Source organism: Cydia strobilella, chromosome 18 (assembly GCF_947568885.1).
Source record: "Cydia strobilella chromosome 18, ilCydStro3.1, whole genome shotgun sequence".
NCBI lineage: Eukaryota > Metazoa > Arthropoda > Insecta > Lepidoptera > Tortricidae > Cydia > Cydia strobilella.
The window spans coordinates 3,484,194-3,507,102 of NC_086058.1; the positions used below are offsets into that span (position 1 = coordinate 3,484,194).

Consider the following 22,909-nt stretch of genomic DNA (forward strand, 5'->3'; position numbering starts at 1 on the left):
GAAACTTAAATAATGAGTGCTATCATTTTTTTGCTCACCAGTTGGCGCCTCTGTTGATGGTGGTCCAAAAGACTAAAGAACAGCTGTCAGTCATTGAAGTGACAAGTGACATTTGACATTTCGAACTATGGAAAAGGCCACCATCTACACTAGCGCCCCTAGCGGCGAATTCATACGCGTTAGCCCTCATTTAAATTATTGTTCTTTCTTACAGAGATTTCAAGCCTATAAGCACCACTGGAGTGGGACTCGGTTACCAATAGTCCTTGAGGTTGGACCCTGTGCTTTAGAACAACTAGAGCCATCAACACATACACTCTTAGCCAGCTACCCTTACTCCGATATTCAAGGTAATTATGTTAATCATAAACATAATCATTTATTCAATGCAACCATGGTATTTTACAAAGGTGTTTAAAGTCTAAGCAAGTACAAACATGGAGCCTACTAGCTATTTCCATTAGCTTTCTTATTTTGAGATCACTGAGATTTTTATTCTACATGTTTTGAAAATAAGGCAAGCCAGACAAGCTCCAGCTTGCTTGCGTTTGTAATCTACAGATGTACAGTCGCCATCAGATATATCTGAGCGGTCAAGGCTCTCACAAATATCTGAACACGCCTCTATTGTCAAGGCGTTAGAGTGCGTGTTCAGATATTGTGAACACCTCGGGCGCTCCGATATATCTGATGGTGACTGTACACAGAAATTTCACAAATTCACTGCACAAAAGAAAAAACTAACATGGGTGTTGTTCTCTACCAAGTTTCTACTAAAATGCTTTCTATTGTATACTTAAAATTATAAAAGCTCAGCAGTTGCCAACATCATAATTGCTGTAAGAATATGATAGTTCAAAACTAAAAATACATGTTTCGCTTCTTTGTTTAAGGTATCCTTCCAGTAAGAGATGTCTCCGGAGGCTTTGTCCTGGCCGTCGGTGGCTACAGTCGCCTCCACCTGTTCTCCAACGCCATGGACCACCAAACCATCATCAACAAGATGCTAGAAATGGCCAATCTAACACTGAGCATTAGTATAAAAGTGCTCAACACAATGATCACTTTGGAGGACTACCACAATCAAAGATTTGGAAAATACAGGTATGACTCATTTGATTATTTTTATAGTAAATTTTATTTATAGTTGTCTTTTGTCTTATTTGTTGTGTACCACGTACGTGTATAAACGGCAAGAAATTCACGTTTGTTGTATGGGAGCCTTACTTATTTTATTCTGTTTGTGGTATTTGTTGTTACAGCGGCAACAGAAAAACATCATCTGTGAAAATTTCAACTATCTAGCTATCACGGTTCATGAGATACAGCCTGCTGATAGACGGACAGACAGACGGAAAAACAGCGGAGTCTTATTAATAGGGTCCCGTGTTTACCCTTAGGGTACGGAACCCTAAAAAGTGTATTATTTGTACAACTTCAAATAAAATGACCCTAATGGTTTCCAATTGGAATTAAACTGGAGAATTCCTAGTATTTCCATTTCCTGTTTAATTATTGTTTCATCAACTCTTATCATTTGTTTATAGAAAAGAATAGGTCTTGTTAACAAAGTAGGTATTTTGCTTAATAAGTTTTTCTTATCAGTGGCCTAATTAACAAAAAACGGTATTTTTGCCGTGTTTGTATGCGTTGCGTCCAAGATTACTTTGAATATGAAAAGGTTTCGTTGCGAGGTGTACTGGGGAGGGGCGGGTAATTTAAAAATAGTTACCGCAAATACCTACCGTTTACACGAATATTCTGCACATCATTTTGAAGCTCGATATGTCTCTTAAATTAAAAAAGTAAACTGCACATATAACTGTTACCCGACTGCGACTTAGCGGTATAATTCTGAAAGTTGATTTTGTATACAGTTGTATGGAAAAAATTACGAGTGCTTAAATAATTATGAGCGGTAGTGTATGTATTACTTCCTTCTGCCGTCACTAAAAACAAAGTAATTTAAAATAATAATATTGTCTTCGGTGACCGCGATAGTTACTCATGAAATAAAACTTTTGCATGTACAACCAGCCTTAAAGTTTGTAGTCTATGATTGTTCATTATTTTAGTATGTGGGTATTTTTGCACTTTGTAATTTTTCCTCAGTCACCCGTTGACCACGAACGCTGTAATAGGCCGGTCCGCACAGTTCAAAATGTATGAGAAATCTACATTAATTCTCACATTAGAGATTTTTTGAGATGTGATTACCTATGTTACAAATAATATATTTTGAAAAAAATCTCCACAAAATATGTCAATTTGTTTTTATAAATCCAAATTATTACTAAAATAGAGAAATAAACCAAACATCAATCCCCACACTAGAGATTTTCTAATATGCTGTTCTCAGGCATATACTCATTAAGTATTTATATTTTCTTCCAGCTTGGCACCACCAGAAACCTGCCCCCAATAACTTTCTTTATTAATTTTTTTTTTTACATAAAAATAACAACTAATGTGTACATAAAAATTACATGTTAATTAAGCTCTTTATATTTACTATATTCTACAAAAAAATCTCTAACGTAAATGAATCCGTTTAATTACTATTAACCATTTTTGTTTCGATTTTTTTTTGTTGCTTATAGAAAATGGACACTCTACTTTTGTCACACCTTCATAAATCTCTTACTCATGTTAGTGTAATAATAAAAAAAATCTCACGTATATGTAATATTGTATGGAATACAACCATAATTATTACGACGTCCAAGCTATTTAAATTACCCACGCAGGCACTAACTGACGGGTACTGATTCACTGTAGAGAACGTTTGATCGACTTCCATATCTCCGTCTCACTTCAATGTTCGCGGTAGACGATCGGTCCGCTTGAACTGCCGAGAGTTCGCGATGCGGTCGACCGTTAATTCTCCCATGACTAACTTACCCAGTTTCATCGGTACGCGTAACGATTGTTTACACATGTTTAATTTTGATTGCGCGCTTACTTAACACACCTCAGGCAAAGCTCCGATAAAACGCGCAATGCATACATTGCGGCATATATCTCACGTATGTCAGCTATGAGGCTATGACATAGCAATGACAGACAGTGGCAGTTAGTGCCAAATTAGAATACAGACTTTTTTACCAACCATAAAGTTTAGTGCAAAGAGAATTTTAAACTCCTTAGTGAAAACCTCACGGTTTGTGCGAAATTGAGCGTTAAGCTATGCTATGCTAATAAAGATGATGGTGTGATTTACGGAAATTAATAATAGATATAATTTATTTTATTGTATAATACATTCCCGTTTCATTTACACCCAATATTATATCTTTTTCCGTAATCAAATGCGTTTATAATTACTGTAACCGTCTGTGTAGTGTACCATAATATACGCGATGGTTTGTCCTGCGGGCCCAAAATCGATGATCCCCTTTGATTATTTATTTTAAATGAACGTCAAAATCCAGACAGGAAATTTGATTTTGACATTTACGGCTACTGCCGTAGCAGTCGACAGCAATGTCGCGCTTCAATATTGCTGCAGTCGACTGCATTGCTGCAGAAAACGTGAAAAAGGTCATTCAATTCAATGGGTAGTAGGGTTATGAGATGAAATGACGCAATAATGAAACTAGTTAATTAACAATAGTACATTATTGTCGAGGCTCGGAAGTAGCTACTTGCTGGCTGAGGATTCGTTTTAAACGGACGACCTTGGGAGTCCGTTTAATTTAATCTGAAGCCAGCAAGTAGCCTTCCAGCCGAGTCATATATAGTGCTTTTCTCAAAAATGGCGCAATAATAACAAATATAATATAAATATTTTACAGAAGCAACGTCCTTATCTATATATTTTCACAGATAAAAGTAAAAAGATTTGCTTTGCCGCCGTTTTTTTTTTTTAATTATAAATAGAAGTGAATTTTTCTGCTGAAAATACGCCAACCTATTTGAGACACCTAAATAGTCGCGGTACCAACATTATAATAATAAGTACTGATCATCTGTTTAGTTGTTTAATGGACCTATGCCTTCATTTGATATGGCCACTTCAACTTTTAAAAAGTTTGGAACTCTACAAATAATGGAATTTGTATGCAACATTGCAGTCCCGAAATCGAGACTGCAATGTTTTTAACTTTTTAATTTTTTGACGGACCATAAACTACGCACTTCGCGACCTACTTTTTAACCGGCAACGTCGACTTTGCCGTCCATTTTTGAGAAATATTATATTAAATCATTATTACATACTATTTTACTCGCAAAAAGGTTTACTACCAACATACTTCTTGGTGCCCAAATGAAATAAATAGTACATTTCGATGCTAGTGCGGAAAGTATGTCATTACTTCACGAGTACCGAGATAGGTATCTTGGCAAGAATCGGGACGAGTGAAGACTGACATTTCCGCACGTGTATCGAACGACGTTTTTTAACACAGTTGCGAAAAAATAATAAAAACAACAAGTGAGGAATAAAAACAACAAGTAAGGAATAAAAACTTGGAAACTTAAAACGCCGCTTAGTAAGAAAAAACGCCTCTTTTTTGAAAGGCGTTTCGGCAGCTATTCCTTTAAAGTGATATTTTCCAGAATGAACAATAAATGGGCTACATTGTCCATTTTTTTATTTAGTGCAAATCGCCACACTGTAATTGTAACAGGGAAAATTGTCACAAAAAATTACATAACATTTAAAATTTTTGTAAACAACTCATTTTTTTTTATGGAAAGGTCTAATAATTTTTTCAAAAATGAATTCCTCGTTCCTAAATTATACGAAAATGATATATAAGTTGCACTAGTTGCTAAGAACAGGAAGAAATATAGCATAGATTGGACTTGGGGAGCCGACCCTTTCACCCCCCTTTTGGGGGGCGTTACGATCTCGTGGCTACCGGGCTGAATCAGTTTTATTTGCCCTAAGGAACAATCAATCGTGCCAAGCGGCATCGCCTGAGACAAAAGTGCATACTCAATGCGCTTACTTACCTCTATAATTTAATAATCAAATTAATGGGCCCTGGAGGGAAATTCTCTGAAAACCTTAAGTTAGCTCATTTTACTTAAAGGAGACATTTTTTATTTTTAAAAAGAAACTAAATTGCATTCAAAGGTTTTTAATTTTTTTTTTCAATTTTGCTTGTCTAAAAATATTCTTGAGTACTAAATATTCGATTTTATGGAAATTTTGTACGACAGACGAGTGTAAGACCTAATGTTTCTTGAAGAAATGTTATCATTAACATTAACTGTATCGACGTGGTATCGACTAGTAGAATAAAATAGGGAGTGTTTATTGTTTGGAATTTATAGTCGGTTCGATTCCCAGGCGAGACAAGCGAATTTCAAAAAACCTTTGAATGCAGTTTTGTTTCTTTTTAAAAATAAAATGAGCTAACTTAAGGTTTTAAGGCACTTTCCCTTCAGGGCCCATAAAAAAATTCCACACTGTGTATTCAGAGCACGTCTTATTCTTAACTGTTAGACCTTAGACTAATATAACTTGATCCCAAGTTTCCTTACATTTATACGTAATCGAGGGCCAGGTTCATACTGGTTTCATGTCGCGATGCGCTCGCTGACAAATACCAAGCGGTAAGAATTGCTGACATTTGCGTCTTTTCACTCTCACAGCTCCCGCTACTAAAAGCATCGGATGACAGGATCGTTGAAAAGGGACAAACATATCGTTTGACGTTACGTTACTCTTCTCGTGATTTGTCAAAATTTAAAATTCGAAATTAGTTTTATAATTTGTCCGGGCGGCTATTCGAAGTATAACTAAGTGGACGGTCCTTACTAACCAGTAAGATTCAGATCAAGCATAATAGATAGTTGTAAGACTTCAAGGGTCTATTTATATCTGACACAGCATCCAGTATTCTAAACGTTTTGTGAATATATATAAAAATTTGACAGCTATCGTTTTTCATATAAAGACAGACACTTAATGCATTGAACTATTGAACCTTAACGCAATGCCATAAGCCATAAGGTATACTTTTCTAATATACCTTGAGGCTATTTCGAACTTTGTTATTAAAGATATCATTTTTTTAATTTGCGTGTGCGTTTCGCTCGTACTAGTTAAAATATGTTTTGGAGCGAGCGAGACGGTCGGGCGAATGATAACAAAATGATATATTATTGACATCTTAAATAAAGTTCGAATTGACCTCTGTGAATGCCTGGAAATACCGCATACTTTTTAATTTTTTTATGCTGGAAATTGATTTAATTATCGAGAGAAAAATGAATACGTTATTCTTCCATAACTTGTGCAGTTACTGGCAAAAAACTAGAAATGTCCATTAATTGTGCAGAACATTATTTGCTGTTTGTTTCCAAAATCTTGCTGCTATTCTACAAATATAGTAGTGACTCGGGAGATTTTTAAACATGATCGATACAACTACTTCATAACCACCATAGTAAACTTTTCTCTCGGTGTGGGAGTTCCTCGGTCATGAAAAACTTCCAAATAATAATTTGTTTCAATAAATCTATAATTTACATTGTTGTCGAGAGATATTCTGACCGTGTAGTCGTATAAGCTTCATAACCCATTCTACGAAAAATATCTTATGTGGGAATTATTGTTTAAGTAGTATAAAAGATTTAAAAAAAAGTTTTATTTCTCAAAAACGGGAACTGATATCAAGTTGTTACTTTACAGACGGGTATTCAATATGATATAGAATTCACCCATATAGAAAAATTTGAGTGTGCATTTAATGTAACTTAAACTTTATATTGACTCCACTATAAAGGGTTCGAAACGTCGGGATGTATTATAAATTCAATATACGCGATATAATCAGTTTTCATAGTTTTATTAAAATAAAGTTAATGATGTCAACGAACTCCCAATTCTGAGCAAACCGACCCGTTAACATGTTTACGGATGAGTCATTTATCATTTGACCTTGCTAGCTGACCATCGAACTGACAAATTGTCAACCTTAATATAAAGACAATAAAGTCCTCCAATGATCAGCAGTGTTGCTGTTTATATGAAACAGGAATTATCTATATCGTATACAATTACATACAGTGTTTCACATGAAAGTGTAACTTTTTAATTAGGTACAACATCCGTTAGGAGAAATATATATTGCTGGCGCAATAGTTGGAATATTTGTTTAATAACTGAAGATGTATTTGAACTACTATATTATCCGCAGCGCATCTCGTTCGCTATAATATTAAGATGTCGCATTCAGTACGGTTCAATCGAAGGCCAATGATAGGCCTTAAATCATGTATTTTAGGGAAAATGTATGTTTTCGGAGAAATCATCGAAATTTGTACAGTTTTTCAGACAAATCTTGTTATTATGTACCTAGTAGATCTGGTCTCTTGGCCATTAAGTTAAATTTAAATTTCTTTATTCGAGACATATGATTAGCCAGAAGGCTAGAAAGGCTGTCAAAATACGTAGAGCTTACTAGGTTCATCCTACAAGTTTCCACAGAAAGACAGTTGATTGACCGTTCTTTTCTTATTGTAGTGGCGACCAACATCAAACCTCACTGAGCGAGTTCATAGTTCACAAAGTGAACCCAGCGCGGCACATGGAGCCGATGCGGCGCACGCTCTGTCTGTCCGACACGTGCATCTTGGAGCGCGACCCGCAGACCTACTCGGTGAGTTGAGTACAGATACAGACTAGTTCATAGTTCACAACCCAGCGCGGCACATGGTACCGATGCGGCGCACGCTCTGTCTGTCCGACACGTGTATATTAGAGCACCAACCGCAGACTTACAGTTAGAGCACAGTCAACTGCAATAATTTGTTTTGAACCCTTTACAGCGTTCGTGGTCAACGGGTGACTGAGGTAAAGCTACAAAGTGCAAAAATACCCATATTCAAAAATAATGAACCATCATAAACAATAAACTTTAAGGCTGGGTTGTACATGCAAAACCAGCATTGCATAATGGTTCATTATTTTTGTATGTGGGTATTTTTGCACTTTGTAGCTTTACCTCAGTCACCCGTTGACCACGAACGCTGTAAAGGGTTCGAAATACCGGGATGTATTATAAATTCAATATACGCGATATAATCCGTTTTCATAGTTTTATTTCTTGTATAACATAAAGTAGATATAAAGCTTGTATCGGAAGTATTTTTTTGAATAAAAGTAATTTCTTTCAGGTCGTGTGTCTTCGTCCGCTGAGCGACGTGTTCGCTTTAGTCAGAGACCGGGACCACCCACAAAAGTTCTCCATCGAGTACATGAATGGACAGACTCGGACTTACATGGCCGGTGAAAGGTGTGTGAACAGTGAATTAAATACACAGAATAAATAATAGTACTACCGTACAGTCAGGAAACTCTATAAAACCGATGTTTGACAGCGGTTCAGGGTCGAATCATGTTGTCCCTTTCTAATATCTGCACTATCCCTTTCGGCTATTTAGGGTTGTCAAAATTCAAGTCATTATCTTATCTGGGGTCGTGCACGCAAAGGGACGTCCAGTTGTGCCAACCCTAATAATTGCTCAGAGCAATGCTGAGCCGAACGGAGACGAGTTTGCCCAAAGCATCGTTTTATCAAACAAAATGGAGTGTGAACAGCTGTGTTGACTTTTATAAGCGGATAAGTTTCTGTCTGTTTTGTCCATAGCCAAGTTCAGGTCACGTTTACAAAAAGCAATGAATTGGCTAGCAATAATATTCTTGGTGCATTTTATCTCATAAACGATATCATCAAATTCTTAACCTATAACTAAAAGAGTTTTACAGTACATATTGTGCTAATTTACCACCCTAGTGCGGTAACTAGCACTATACGTGCGTATGTGGAAAATTTTAAGGGCCATATGTACTGTAAAACGCTGTACAATACACGTGCGAAAAGGGTAATTCGCAACTTGTGTCGATTTAAAACACTTCCTTCGGTCGTTTTTTGCCGCTCTTTGCGATTTTCCTACTTTTCGCACTTGTATCGTAATGTAGACATAGACATAGAACATTTTTATTCAACATCACATGAAATGGCAGAGTTGAAAGATAACGTAATACATTTTTTACAGATAAACATTATAATGTAGACTTATAAACTAAGAAGTTGAGTTGCACATCTAAGAGAGAAATGTGTCGTTTTCAAGCAAAAGGTACCACATTGTCGCTTGCCATAAGGACGCTCTGACAGGGTTTTCGTATAAAGATACAAGTAATTTTCGTCCTTATGGTAAGCGACAATGTGGTACCTTTTGATTGAAAACGTCACAAATATTCATTCGTGTTAAATAGGAGCTTACTTCAGCATAATGTTGCAGTGTATTTACTACAACGCTGGTTTTTTAGGCAGGCGCTGTTAGTCGAAAACCAAATGGCTTAGAATTATGTTAATACTAGCTTTTGCCCGCGACTTCGTCTGCGTGGAATTAGTAATTTGGGTACCTTAATTCTTAAACAAATCTGCTTTTTAATCCATCTTTTTACCCCCAAATTGGTCCACACTATACATTTCCACCCCATTTTTTACACCCTTAAGGGACGATTTCGGAGATAAAAGTTATTCTATATCATTTCCCACAGCTCAAACTATCCCCATACCAAGTTTCATCTAAATCGGTTCAGCGGTTATTGATTCCCCATACAAATTTCCACCCCCCTTTTCACCCCCTTGAGGGGTGAGTTCAGGGATAAAAAGTATCCTATGTCCTTCCCCGGGACTTTAACTATCTGTATACCAAATTTCAACTAAATCGGTTCAGCGGTTTAAGCGTGAAGAGGTAACACACAGACAGACAGACAGACAGACTTTCGCATTTATAATATTAGTATGGATGTATGAGTGTAAACTATATGTATATATTAGAATTTGGACAGAACTGTTAGACTTTATATAATGTTACAGAGACGCGTTATTAGCGTCCCTCTTGGACGGCGTCCGTTCCGCCGGGCAGCGCGACGTGCACGTGCGCTCCGGCGCCACGCCGCGCGGCTACCGGCTCGGCCCGCTGCACCAGCCCACGGACGAGGAGACAGAGTCCAACCATCTCAGGTAACAAGGTTCTAGGGAGGTAGATCCATAGCTCCGGCGCCACGCCGCGCGGCTACCGGCTCGGCCCGCTGCACCAGCCCACGGACGAGGAGACAGAGTCCAACCATCTCAGGTAACAAGGTTCTAGGGAGGTAGATCCATAGCTCCGGCGCCACGCCGCGCGGCTACCGGCTCGGCCCGCTGCACCAGCCCACGGACGAGGAGACAGAGTCCAACCATCTCAGGTAACAAGGTTCTAGGGAGGTAGATCCATAGCTCCGGCGCCACGCCGCGCGGCTACCGGCTCGGCCCGCTGCACCAGCCCACGGACGAGGAGACAGAGTCCAACCATCTCAGGTAACAAGGTTCTAGGGAGGTAGATCCATAGCTCCGGCGCCACGCCGCGCGGCTACCGGCTCGGCCCGCTGCACCAGCCCACGGACGAGGAGACAGAGTCCAACCATCTCAGGTAACAAGGTTCTAGGGAGGTAGATCCATAGCTCCGGCGCCACGCCGCGCGGCTACCGGCTCGGCCCGCTGCACCAGCCCACGGACGAGGAGACAGAGTCCAACCATCTCAGGTAACAAGGTTCTAGGGAGGTAGATCCATAGCTCCGGCGCCACGCCGCGCGGCTACCGGCTCGGCCCGCTGCACCAGCCCACGGACGAGGAGACAGAGTCCAACCATCTCAGGTAACAAGGTTCTAGGGAGGTAGATCCATAGCTCCGGCGCCACGCCGCGCGGCTACCGGCTCGGCCCGCTGCACCAGCCCACGGACGAGGAGACAGAGTCCAACCATCTCAGGTAACAAGGTTCTAGGGAGGTAGATCCATAGCTCCGGCGCCACGCCGCGCGGCTACCGGCTCGGCCCGCTGCACCAGCCCACGGACGAGGAGACAGAGTCCAACCATCTCAGGTAACAAGGTTCTAGGGAGGTAGATCCATAGCTCCGGCGCCACGCCGCGCGGCTACCGGCTCGGCCCGCTGCACCAGCCCACGGACGAGGAGACAGAGTCCAACCATCTCAGGTAACAAGGTTCTAGGGAGGTAGATCCATAGCTCCGGCGCCACGCCGCGCGGCTACCGGCTCGGCCCGCTGCACCAGCCCACGGACGAGGAGACAGAGTCCAACCATCTCAGGTAACAAGGTTCTAGGGAGGTAGATCCATAGCTCCGGCGCCACGCCGCGCGGCTACCGGCTCGGCCCGCTGCACCAGCCCACGGACGAGGAGACAGAGTCCAACCATCTCAGGTAACAAGGTTCTAGGGAGGTAGATCCATAGCTCCGGCGCCACGCCGCGCGGCTACCGGCTCGGCCCGCTGCACCAGCCCACGGACGAGGAGACAGAGTCCAACCATCTCAGGTAACAAGGTTCTAGGGAGGTAGATCCATAGCTCCGGCGCCACGCCGCGCGGCTACCGGCTCGGCCCGCTGCACCAGCCCACGGACGAGGAGACAGAGTCCAACCATCTCAGGTAACAAGGTTCTAGGGAGGTAGATCCATAGCTCCGGCGCCACGCCGCGCGGCTACCGGCTCGGCCCGCTGCACCAGCCCACGGACGAGGAGACAGAGTCCAACCATCTCAGGTAACAAGGTTCTAGGGAGGTAGATCCATAGCTCCGGCGCCACGCCGCGCGGCTACCGGCTCGGCCCGCTGCACCAGCCCACGGACGAGGAGACAGAGTCCAACCATCTCAGGTAACAAGGTTCTAGGGAGGTAGATCCATAGCTCCGGCGCCACGCCGCGCGGCTACCGGCTCGGCCCGCTGCACCAGCCCACGGACGAGGAGACAGAGTCCAACCATCTCAGGTAACAAGGTTCTAGGGAGGTAGATCCATAGCTCCGGCGCCACGCCGCGCGGCTACCGGCTCGGCCCGCTGCACCAGCCCACGGACGAGGAGACAGAGTCCAACCATCTCAGGTAACAAGGTTCTAGGGAGGTAGATCCATAGCTCCGGCGCCACGCCGCGCGGCTACCGGCTCGGCCCGCTGCACCAGCCCACGGACGAGGAGACAGAGTCCAACCATCTCAGGTAACAAGGTTCTAGGGAGGTAGATCCATAGCTCCGGCGCCACGCCGCGCGGCTACCGGCTCGGCCCGCTGCACCAGCCCACGGACGAGGAGACAGAGTCCAACCATCTCAGGTAACAAGGTTCTAGGGAGGTAGATCCATAGCTCCGGCGCCACGCCGCGCGGCTACCGGCTCGGCCCGCTGCACCAGCCCACGGACGAGGAGACAGAGTCCAACCATCTCAGGTAACAAGGTTCTAGGGAGGTAGATCCATAGCTCCGGCGCCACGCCGCGCGGCTACCGGCTCGGCCCGCTGCACCAGCCCACGGACGAGGAGACAGAGTCCAACCATCTCAGGTAACAAGGTTCTAGGGAGGTAGATCCATAGCTCCGGCGCCACGCCGCGCGGCTACCGGCTCGGCCCGCTGCACCAGCCCACGGACGAGGAGACAGAGTCCAACCATCTCAGGTAACAAGGTTCTAGGGAGGTAGATCCATAGCTCCGGCGCCACGCCGCGCGGCTACCGGCTCGGCCCGCTGCACCAGCCCACGGACGAGGAGACAGAGTCCAACCATCTCAGGTAACAAGGTTCTAGGGAGGTAGATCCATAGCTCCGGCGCCACGCCGCGCGGCTACCGGCTCGGCCCGCTGCACCAGCCCACGGACGAGGAGGCAGAGTCCAACCATCTCAGGTAACAAGGTTCTAGGGAGGTAGATCCATAGCTCCGGCGCCACGCCGCGCGGCTACCGGCTCGGCCCGCTGCACCAGCCCACGGACGAGGAGACAGAGTCCAACCATCTCAGGTAACAAGGTTCTAGGGAGGTAGATCCATAGCTCCGGCGCCACGCCGCGCGGCTACCGGCTCGGCCCGCTGCACCAGCCCACGGACGAGGAGACAGAGTCCAACCATCTCAGGTAACAAGGTTCTAGGGAGGTAGATCCATAGCTCCGGCGCCACGCCGCGCGGCTACCGGCTCGGCCCGCTGCACCAGCCCACGGACGAGGAGACAGAGTCCAACCATCTCAGGTAACAAGGTTCTAGGGAGGTAGATCCATAGCTCCGGCGCCACGCCGCGCGGCTACCGGCTCGGCCCGCTGCACCAGCCCACGGACGAGGAGACAGAGTCCAACCATCTCAGGTAACAAGGTTCTAGGGAGGTAGATCCATAGCTCCGGCGCCACGCCGCGCGGCTACCGGCTCGGCCCGCTGCACCAGCCCACGGACGAGGAGACAGAGTCCAACCATCTCAGGTAACAAGGTTCTAGGGAGGTAGATCCATAGCTCCGGCGCCACGCCGCGCGGCTACCGGCTCGGCCCGCTGCACCAGCCCACGGACGAGGAGACAGAGTCCAACCATCTCAGGTAACAAGGTTCTAGGGAGGTAGATCCATAGCTCCGGCGCCACGCCGCGCGGCTACCGGCTCGGCCCGCTGCACCAGCCCACGGACGAGGAGACAGAGTCCAACCATCTCAGGTAACAAGGTTCTAGGGAGGTAGATCCATAGCTCCGGCGCCACGCCGCGCGGCTACCGGCTCGGCCCGCTGCACCAGCCCACGGACGAGGAGACAGAGTCCAACCATCTCAGGTAACAAGGTTCTAGGGAGGTAGATCCATAGCTCCGGCGCCACGCCGCGCGGCTACCGGCTCGGCCCGCTGCACCAGCCCACGGACGAGGAGACAGAGTCCAACCATCTCAGGTAACAAGGTTCTAGGGAGGTAGATCCATAGCTCCGGCGCCACGCCGCGCGGCTACCGGCTCGGCCCGCTGCACCAGCCCACGGACGAGGAGACAGAGTCCAACCATCTCAGGTAACACGGTTCTAGGGAGTGTTAGGCAAAAAGTAATTGAATTACTAATTAACAATTGCAATTACAATTAGTAATTGAAATAAATAATTTCAATTACATGTAAAAAGTAATTGCGCTTTCAATTTACAATTGCAATTGCAAAATGTAATTGTTAATTACATTATGAAACTAATTACTTTACTCAATTTCAAATTACTTTTATTGAATACAAGTTTTCGATGATCTTTACTTACAAAATCATATTAAAATTATGAATTTGCTTTTAATTGGATTAACCTTACAATGTTTGACTTTTTATATAAAAAAAAATTTAAATGAGTATTTTTGCAAGATTTTGTACAAGGGGAAATATTATAAAAACAGTTTTATGAATGGGAAATCGAAGTATTAAAATTAAAAGTATTAACATTTTTATACCATCGGGTTTTAGTTAATGAAAAAAAAATTGGAGTAATTTTAATTATCAATTGATGTAATTGCAATTACAAAGTACACATCAAATCGAATTGCATGTAATTGAATTTTCATGTAATTCAATTACAAACGATTTAATTATATGCAAATCAATTAGTAATTAATTTACTCCAGTAATTAACCCCCAAAACCCTTGCGCCCAACACTGGTTTTAGGGAGGTAGAACCACAAATGCTACATATGCTGCGAATAGCACTACTGAGTATCATCCTATACAATTTTAAACTACAACAGGCGTTGTTCGCTAAACTCATAGAACATTTTGCATAATTTGGGGAATAAACGGTCGTTCAGTTCATAATAAATTAGTTAATTGTGACGTTTTCAATCAAAAAGTACCACATTGTCGATTACCATAAGGACGAAATTGGATTGTATCGTTATATGAATATCCTGTCAAGCGTCCTTATGGCAAGCGACAATGTAGTACTTTTTGATTGAAAACGACACAATTATATTATATTAGTGTATAATCACATGAAATAATTACTAACAACACTATTAGCACGTAAGGTTTATCTGTAAGTGCTGATATGTATAATAATAAACAAATAAACAATTAGTCACAACGAGTTGTCTTTTATGCGCTATTTTGTAGTTGAGGTGACTTTTGGATAGTACATAGGGAAATTTAATTTCGCTGAAATTCTGATGCGTATATTACACTTGCGTAGAAGATCAGTAGTAGTGGCCATTAAAGAGATTTTTGTTATACAGTCGACCCTTGACCCTTTTAAAGTATCTTATCACCACAACATAAAATTCGATCCGTTTGATCCGACGCGTTAGTTCAAAAATGACTACATTTTAGTATCGGCGAAATAAGTGATCGAGCGATTCTGAGTGAACGTATTTTTTAATGAACACCTTATTACTGGACTATAGAGTTCTAAATCCAACACGTTTGTCCACAGATTATTCCAGAACCCAGTGGGCATGACGCGAGCGGAGGTGATCGAGCGGTTCAACGCTAATGTCGGTTACAGCGGACTCAACTATTCCGTCAGTGCTGATGTAAGTTTACATACAGTTATTATGGGTTCAGTCCTGCTATAATAGCAAGCACAACGAAGCGCGTAAAAATATAACTAATTCTTTTGGCTCTACTAATAGTATACTCTAACTAAGTATAATATGATTACATGATAATATGATTTATAATGTACTAGCTTCTGCCCGCGACTTCGTCTGCGTGGAATCAGTAACAGCAGCTAGTAAGTGTAGCGCCTGGAAAAAGTGGAATAGCAATTATTCAATTTGAGCACACAAATTGCTTACACAAATTATCAGGCAATTCATTGATTATCTCAATTCCATCCCCCTTTTCACTCCTTTAAAGGATTACTTCTGGGATAAAAACTACCCTATGTCCTTCCCCGGGACCCAAACGATCTTTAAACCAAATTTCAACTAAATCGGTTCAGCGGTTTAAGCGTGAAGACGTAACAGACAGACAGACTTGCGCAAGTATATCACACCGCGAATAATGAACAATTTATCAATAGAAGACGAGTGTGCTAGTAAAAACATCTTTAAATCAAAAATTAAGAAGTTGCTATTGGGTACAACGCATGACTAAATATATAAGATAGGTAAATATTGTATATAAATAAATATCCTTTATTGCACCAAAATCATACATTTTACATACATGTAAAACTACAAATAAATTCTTAAAGAATAACAACAACATATATACCTACAACTTACACTTTGTTAATGTAATATAAAAGTATTAACCTTAGTAATATAAGTTAATCATTAAATTTAGATTAAGGTACTAACATTGAAAATGAGTGCACCACTTCGCCGTTAAACGCAAGTTTGGCGAAACTTGTATAAGTTTAAAATGTGTTATACTTTTTTGAAAAAAAAATTAAAAATAAATAAATTATAATATTAGTATGGATTTATCATTTGTCTTTACTGGATTGTTTTTTTTTCCTTTCACCAACTTTCAGTGTTTCTATTTAACCCAAATGAATGGTAGAGAATGCCTTTTGGCATTAAATCCGCCATTTGTACATATTTAATAATAATAAATAATAATAATAAATTCATTTATTAAGGACCAACTTGGATCAATTTGTGTTAGTGACAGTTTTATCTTAAGGCTAATGTTAGTATATACATAATTATTTACTGACTAGCTAACTATATAAAATTCTAGTTTCTAAAATAAATAAGTAAGCAGATTCTCTCAAAAACCACTTTAAAGAAAATCTGCCCACCTACCCATTCCTGCGCACATGAATCATGCAGCAGTTATTTATATACAGGCTATCAACCCTGTCCGCAATCATGGTCAGGATGCTGTTGGAGCTGGCCCGTACTCTGCGCACCAGGGATGTGGCTCGTTTGCGCATCGTGGTGTAGAAGCAGTCTACCCGCGCTTCCGCGAACATCCCTGACGCGCTACAGAATCTGGGCAGCCCCATCAGCACCCTGTACGCGTTGTTATATTGAACGCGCAGAGCGTTGTACCGTTTATACGTATAGTCCGCCCACAGGCTGCTTGTGTAGAAACTAGTACAGTAGGCTCTAAACAAACAGATTTTGACTTCCTTAGAGCACTGAGCAAACCTGCGGGCTATCATATTCGCTCTGACGGACAACGCTCTGCGCTCGCGCTCAATATCGGCATCATCCTTAAGGTCAAGGGTAATGAAGTTGAAATAAATATTTACCTATAAATAAAATACCTGACATATTTTTACGCGCTCGATTGTGCATGAGTTATTTGCCTGGACAAGGTGACTGAAAATGTTGTATAGAAACAACCCTTGTTTATTTTTTCCACCTAGCATTACCATCGTGTCGATCATGACTATCTATCGTATCCACGGAAAATTGCTTTTACTAACATAAAAATAAAGCTCGTTCCCTCGAATCAGGACTTGAATTCAGAATTACTAATAACATCTTGCATTTTTTTTATTATTGAATGAGTAGTCCTCGTTTGCTACAATTATCACAACCTCGTAACTTTGTATTTTGCGAACTTCTCAGTGAATGGTTTGTGAAAATTAGTTAGATAATTATTCAAAAAACAGGATTAAAAACACGCTTTGGTTAGTTCAAGTTTGTGATTGATATACATATGGTTTTTAAGTTTTTATACATTTCATATTTTACCTTACCATACGACTCATAATCATAAATTCTATGTTACAAGTATACTATTAGGCGGCGACGTGTCGATAAATACAAATTATTTATTGTTTCAATGTGAGTGGTTATAAATGGTAGTAGGGTTATTTGGTTTGGTAAATTACATTAGACCGAGACAAGTCTGCAAGGATTTTGATAAAACACGCAGTGCAAGTGCTATTTATACGTTATAATTTCATGGAAGTTTGACGATTAAAATAAAACTTGCACGGCGTGTGCTAACAAAATCGTTGCAGACTTATCTTGGTCTAACTTTATTCTATTAGTGATATGGTAATAAACATATACGGTATTAAACCAAATGAAAAAAAAAAACATATCAATCATGTAGGGAATGCTCCTGGTACTTACTGATTTGCATGGCGATAATTGGGACAAAAAGGTCCTGTTTTTTGTGTTAAAAATCATAACAAAATCAGTATTAGGAGCACTCAGTAATATCAATCACAAACTAGATGTAATTTACCTACATGTATATTTTTACTTGCATTTTTCACCCGCTGCCCATAACGCATCATATTTTGTTTTTGATTTGCATCGTGTTTTGTTTGCCATTTTGATTTGTTTGTGCCCTGTAGGCCCCTTCCCTGTTGTGGCGGATACTTACATGGGATATAGTAAGTCCCCTATATATATTTTTGGGTATTTGACACTTTAATTTGAACCTTGCAGTTTGCGCACAAGGCTCACAACAGCTTGCAATGTAGGTACACTAAAAACAGGGATATAAAACAATTTTTCTTTGCATTTTGGTCAAAGGGGTTACATATTCATAAAAAAAACATTTTCCCCTCACTAGCTCGGAAAGCCGTCTTTTATCCTTTAAAACAAGCGGGGAAAAATGCATTTTATCCACTAGTGGGGAAAGTAATTTGACCTTGGATGGAGCGTGTTAAAGTAGCTTTTGACAGATAACAAAACGTAAAACGCTCATAATAATGGTTTGTTCGATATTAATTATCATTAAATAAATGGTTTGAGTATTTAATAAAAAATACCAAATTTAGCTTTATTTAATGATTTTAAGTCATAAATCTTAAAATTCCATAAAAACCTTTGTTCTTTTATAATGATGTTGATCATAATTCTGAACGCACAAGTTGAGTCGATGCAATTTCAAAACGCATCATTGACATTTCATACGTCAGAAATGTGAACATTGTCAACAAAATTTTTACTTAAAAAGTTCTTACGTAAAAGTACAGAATTTCCAGAGTTTTTTGTTATAATATCGTAAAAAAATGAGTGATTCCAGTTGATGAAGATGATCTAACGCCTGTGGATGTTGCACTTTCCTCGCTATAGTGAGGGAAAAAGTTTTGTGTTACACACGGGTGCAAATGTATTTTACTTCTCGTGTGTTAAAACACTAGCTACGCTCAGGATTCTATTTTAGAACCACTCGCTTCGCTCGTGGTTCAACTATAGAATCCTTTCGCTTGCTCGTGTTTCAATTCCACACTCGCGGGTAAAATACAACTTTGCACCCTTGTATAACAAATAACTATTACATACTCCTTCCAGAAAAATGCTTTATGCTATGGCAATTTTTTTACCCTATAACTTTTGGCGGAAAGCTCAATATGTGCTTAAATAAAATATTGGAGAACTTACAAATCATACTACTTTTCACCAAAAGTTATAAGTAAGATACCATGAAAATCAGATCTTCATTTTACTTGTACAATGTACATGCATACAGCATGCATATCATAGTCACTCATAGGTTATGCCATAGATCTAAAACATGCGTTGGGAATGTTCTTGTTATTGTTTTAAACAAGATCGTGAATGGTTCACAGACAAACAACTTAAAATTCTTGATTTAGGTATGCTTGTTTTTTAGACTTGTAGTTTCAAACCGTGTGTATTTTCAGCGCCTATTCGCTGAGAATAAGGAGAAGCTGATAACGGGAGCGCTGAGTGCTCTCGTGAACAGCACCACTACAAGCGCTACGTTGCCTCCGAGAGAGCTAGAGGCGCTGTTTCATGCGTTGCGGCGGCTGTGCGCTAGCAAAGTTGGATTCGCAGCCTTTACAGCGTTGCCTGGGTATGTATTAGATCTTTTGTTAATAAAAAATAAATTTACGAATGTTTTAGTATCCTTATAATGATGTTAGGAGCTAATAATATCCAGTCAAGAACGCTTCGTAACAGTAGTATTACAAGCGCTAAGTTGCCTGCGAGAGAGCTAGAGGCGCTGTGTCATGCGCTGAAGCGGGTGTGTGCTAGTAAAAATGGATACGCCGCCTTCACTGCACTGCCTAGTTATGTATTATTAAAATTATATCATTTGTAGGTATTATATCAGTAATAGCAAAGAGTTATTAATAGTGAACCGATAAAAGAATCGTGCCAAAGGTATCTAACTGGAAAACCAGTGAGTAACTACGTGACCAGAGTTAAATAACTGGTAGAGTTATAAAAATGCCAGCTTTGAGCTAGAGGTGCCTTGTCATTCGCTGAGGCTTTCATTTGCGTTAGCTTCGCCGCATTCACCGTGTGTGATGGAGAGCGTATCTGCGTATTAAACAGATGATTTTTTAAACTATGCATGGTTGTTATTTATCGTATTTTCCAGATTCCGCGAATGGATCGGGTCAGCCGTAGTGGGCGCGCTCCGCCGCGGCTCGGCAGCGTGTTCGCACGCGGCCCTGGATGCAGCCTGCGCCCTCATGCAGCCCATGCACCACGAACCGGACCTCCGACAGGAGCAGCTGAATAAGGCCTCCATGTTGGCTACTCAGCCTTTCCTAGAGGGTTTACTGTCTATGTGGGCAGAACACGTTGTGAGTATTACTACATCACTGGTCAATAAAATGATTATATTGACTCAGCGCTTTTAGCTCTAGTGGTGAATTTTTGTTACTACTCAGCGCTCTAGCGATAGTTACATACACTCTAATGTATGTAACTATCAGACATTTGGTTAGAGACACACTGCAAACTGGACCTTAGGCAGGAGCAGCTGAATAAGGCCTCCATGTGGGCTACTCAGCCTTTCCTAGAGGGTTTACTGTTTCTACATCACAGGTCAATAAAAGGTCGATTATTATATTGACTCAGCGCTCTTAGCTCTTGTGCTGAATTTTTGTTACTACTCAGCGCTGGAATGTATGTAACGTGGAGTGATAAAGTGAGAGATGCCTATCTTCTTCTTCTTCTTCCAGTGCCATCTCCTACCGGAGGTCGGCTATCATGAGGGCTATACGAACTTTAGACGCAGCCGCGCGGAATAATGAGCGTGTGCTCTGTTTGAACCACGTTCGGAGATCTTTGAGCCATGAGTTACGTCTTCGTCCGGATGATCTTTTACCTTGGATCTTTCCTTGGATAATGAGTTGAAGGAGTTCATATTTCTTGTTTCGCATGATATGACCAAAGTACTGTAGTTTGCGTTTTTTGACTATCTTTAAAACCTCGGCCTCTTTATTTACTAACTGCAGCACTCTTTCGTTAGTTACTCTATCCGTCCATGATATTTTCAGGATTCTTCTGTACACCCACATTTCGAAAGCCTCCAAGCGTTTACACATATTCTTGGTCAGTGTCCACGATTCTACTCCATACAGAAGAACCGAGAAAACATAGCACCGTGCTAAACGCACCCTAGTAGAAATCCTCAACGAACGGTTGCACAGAAGATGTCTGAGCTTCATGAAAGCGTTACGCGCCTGTTCAATTCGACACTTGATTTCAACGCTGTGATCACTCTGGTCGTTTACAATGCATCCTAAGTACTTGTAAGACTGGACTCTTTGAACTACCTGATTTCTTACAACTACATCAGATGCCTATAAGTAGTATTATATAATGTTCTTATGTAAATACTTTTGTATCCAATGTATAAGTATTACTGTCTTCCAATTTGTGCCGCTGTGGCTCTAGCTGTAGGGTACAATTATTAACTTAAATAATACAACAAAGTGTACAATAAAGTGTTTACGTACATACATGTAATACAATATATGTAAATGTGGGTGAACACGTTATCAGTATGACGTAACTATAATAAACAAATAAAATTATTAAATGTAGTTTTAGTTTCGGGTAATGGCACGTTATAGGTTAAGAGCGCTGTTTTAAGCGCTAACCTAGCTAGCATCACGTTAAGTTTTGGTGTGTGAAGTTATGACCAGTCATCGTAAACTGCGAGCGAAATCCATTGAAATGACGTACTTTGACTTGACTAAGTAACAACCCTAGTACTTCAATGGATTTCGCTCGCAGTTTACGATTCCTGGTTATGACACCATCATAAATTATTTATTTATTTACAGACTGCCGGAAGCGGGGCGCTGGTGGTGGCGGCCATGTTGGATTTCCTCACGTTCGCGCTATGCGTGCCGTACAGTGAAACTACAGATGGCAAACAGTTCGACCAGCTTCTGGAAATGGTCGCAAATAGAGGCCGAGTGCTTTTTAAACTATTTGAGGTACTTGTACATCATTTACAAAGAATATGAGACGACTTTTGAAGATTTAGACAAACCCAAGCGGCGGTGAAAGCTATTAGCGATCGACTATTTTCGAACGCAAGAAAAGTATTTGTGTTAGATAAAATGCTCGGGAAAAAGGTGGCGCTTGCTTGCAGTTCAAATCCTCGACAGAAGCAGCACTGATGATCATACAAGAATAGATGCCAATGACTGGTACTTTCAATGCCTGTCATTGGGTAGTTTATCCTGCCTAAATATTTAAAAATCATTTGCTAATTCAATATTTTTTCTACAGCACCCATCAATGGCTATTGTGAAAGGCGCTGGTTTAGTGCTTCGCGCTCTAGTGGAAGAAGGTGGTTCGGGTGTCGGCTCGCGAATGCAAGCACTAGCATTGGCCGAAGCGGCCTTACCAAGACATCTGCTGACAGCTTTGTAAGTTCCACTAGACTTATATTGACCGCGATATAAACCGGGATTACCTTTTGTATTGTTTATGAGCTCCCGATATTTCGACGCAGTTACATGCATTTTGTTCTTGTTCTTGTTGTTGTTGTGCATTTTTAGTAATATATATTCATTTGTGGTGTCTAACTTTTAGATCCTGGATAGAAATTGAGTCGATTCACAAAGAAAGTGGCAAAGTTGCAACACGATAGGCGTGGCATTCGGAGGGTTAGCGAAATGAAATAAAATGAAAAACTTTATCTCAGTCAACTAGTGGCCCATAGGTAACTTAACCTTTCGTATGCGCATGTAAAAAAACCGGCCAAGTGCGAGTCGGACTTTTTACGGAACGCACGAAGGGTTCCGTACTATTACGCAAAAAACGGCAAAAAATTCGCGTTGGTTGTATGGGAGCCCCACTTAAATATTTATTTTATTCTGTTTATAGTATTTGTTGTTATAGCGGAAACAGAAATACATCATCTGTAAACATTTCAACTGTCTTAGCTATCACGGTTTATGAGATACAGCCTGGTGACAGACAGACGGTCAAACGGACAGTGAAGTCTTAGTAAAGT

At 41.5% G+C, this 22,909-nt stretch overlaps 1 protein-coding gene across 1 annotated transcript in view; it reads left to right on the plus strand.

Moving 5' to 3' along the window:
* The window catches only part of LOC134749444 (dnaJ homolog subfamily C member 13), a 92,550-nt gene that overhangs the window by 1,645 nt on the left and 67,996 nt on the right, over positions 1-22,909 (plus strand). The window contains exons 3-12 of the mRNA XM_063684380.1: positions 215-350; positions 894-1,104; positions 7,481-7,616; positions 8,134-8,252; positions 9,846-9,992; positions 15,189-15,288; positions 19,323-19,495; positions 20,027-20,234; positions 21,726-21,881; positions 22,180-22,319. Coding sequence (XP_063540450.1) covers positions 215-350; positions 894-1,104; positions 7,481-7,616; positions 8,134-8,252; positions 9,846-9,992; positions 15,189-15,288; positions 19,323-19,495; positions 20,027-20,234; positions 21,726-21,881; positions 22,180-22,319 — 1,526 coding nt within the window. The remainder of the gene's footprint in view (positions 1-214; positions 351-893; positions 1,105-7,480; positions 7,617-8,133; positions 8,253-9,845; positions 9,993-15,188; positions 15,289-19,322; positions 19,496-20,026; positions 20,235-21,725; positions 21,882-22,179; positions 22,320-22,909) is intronic.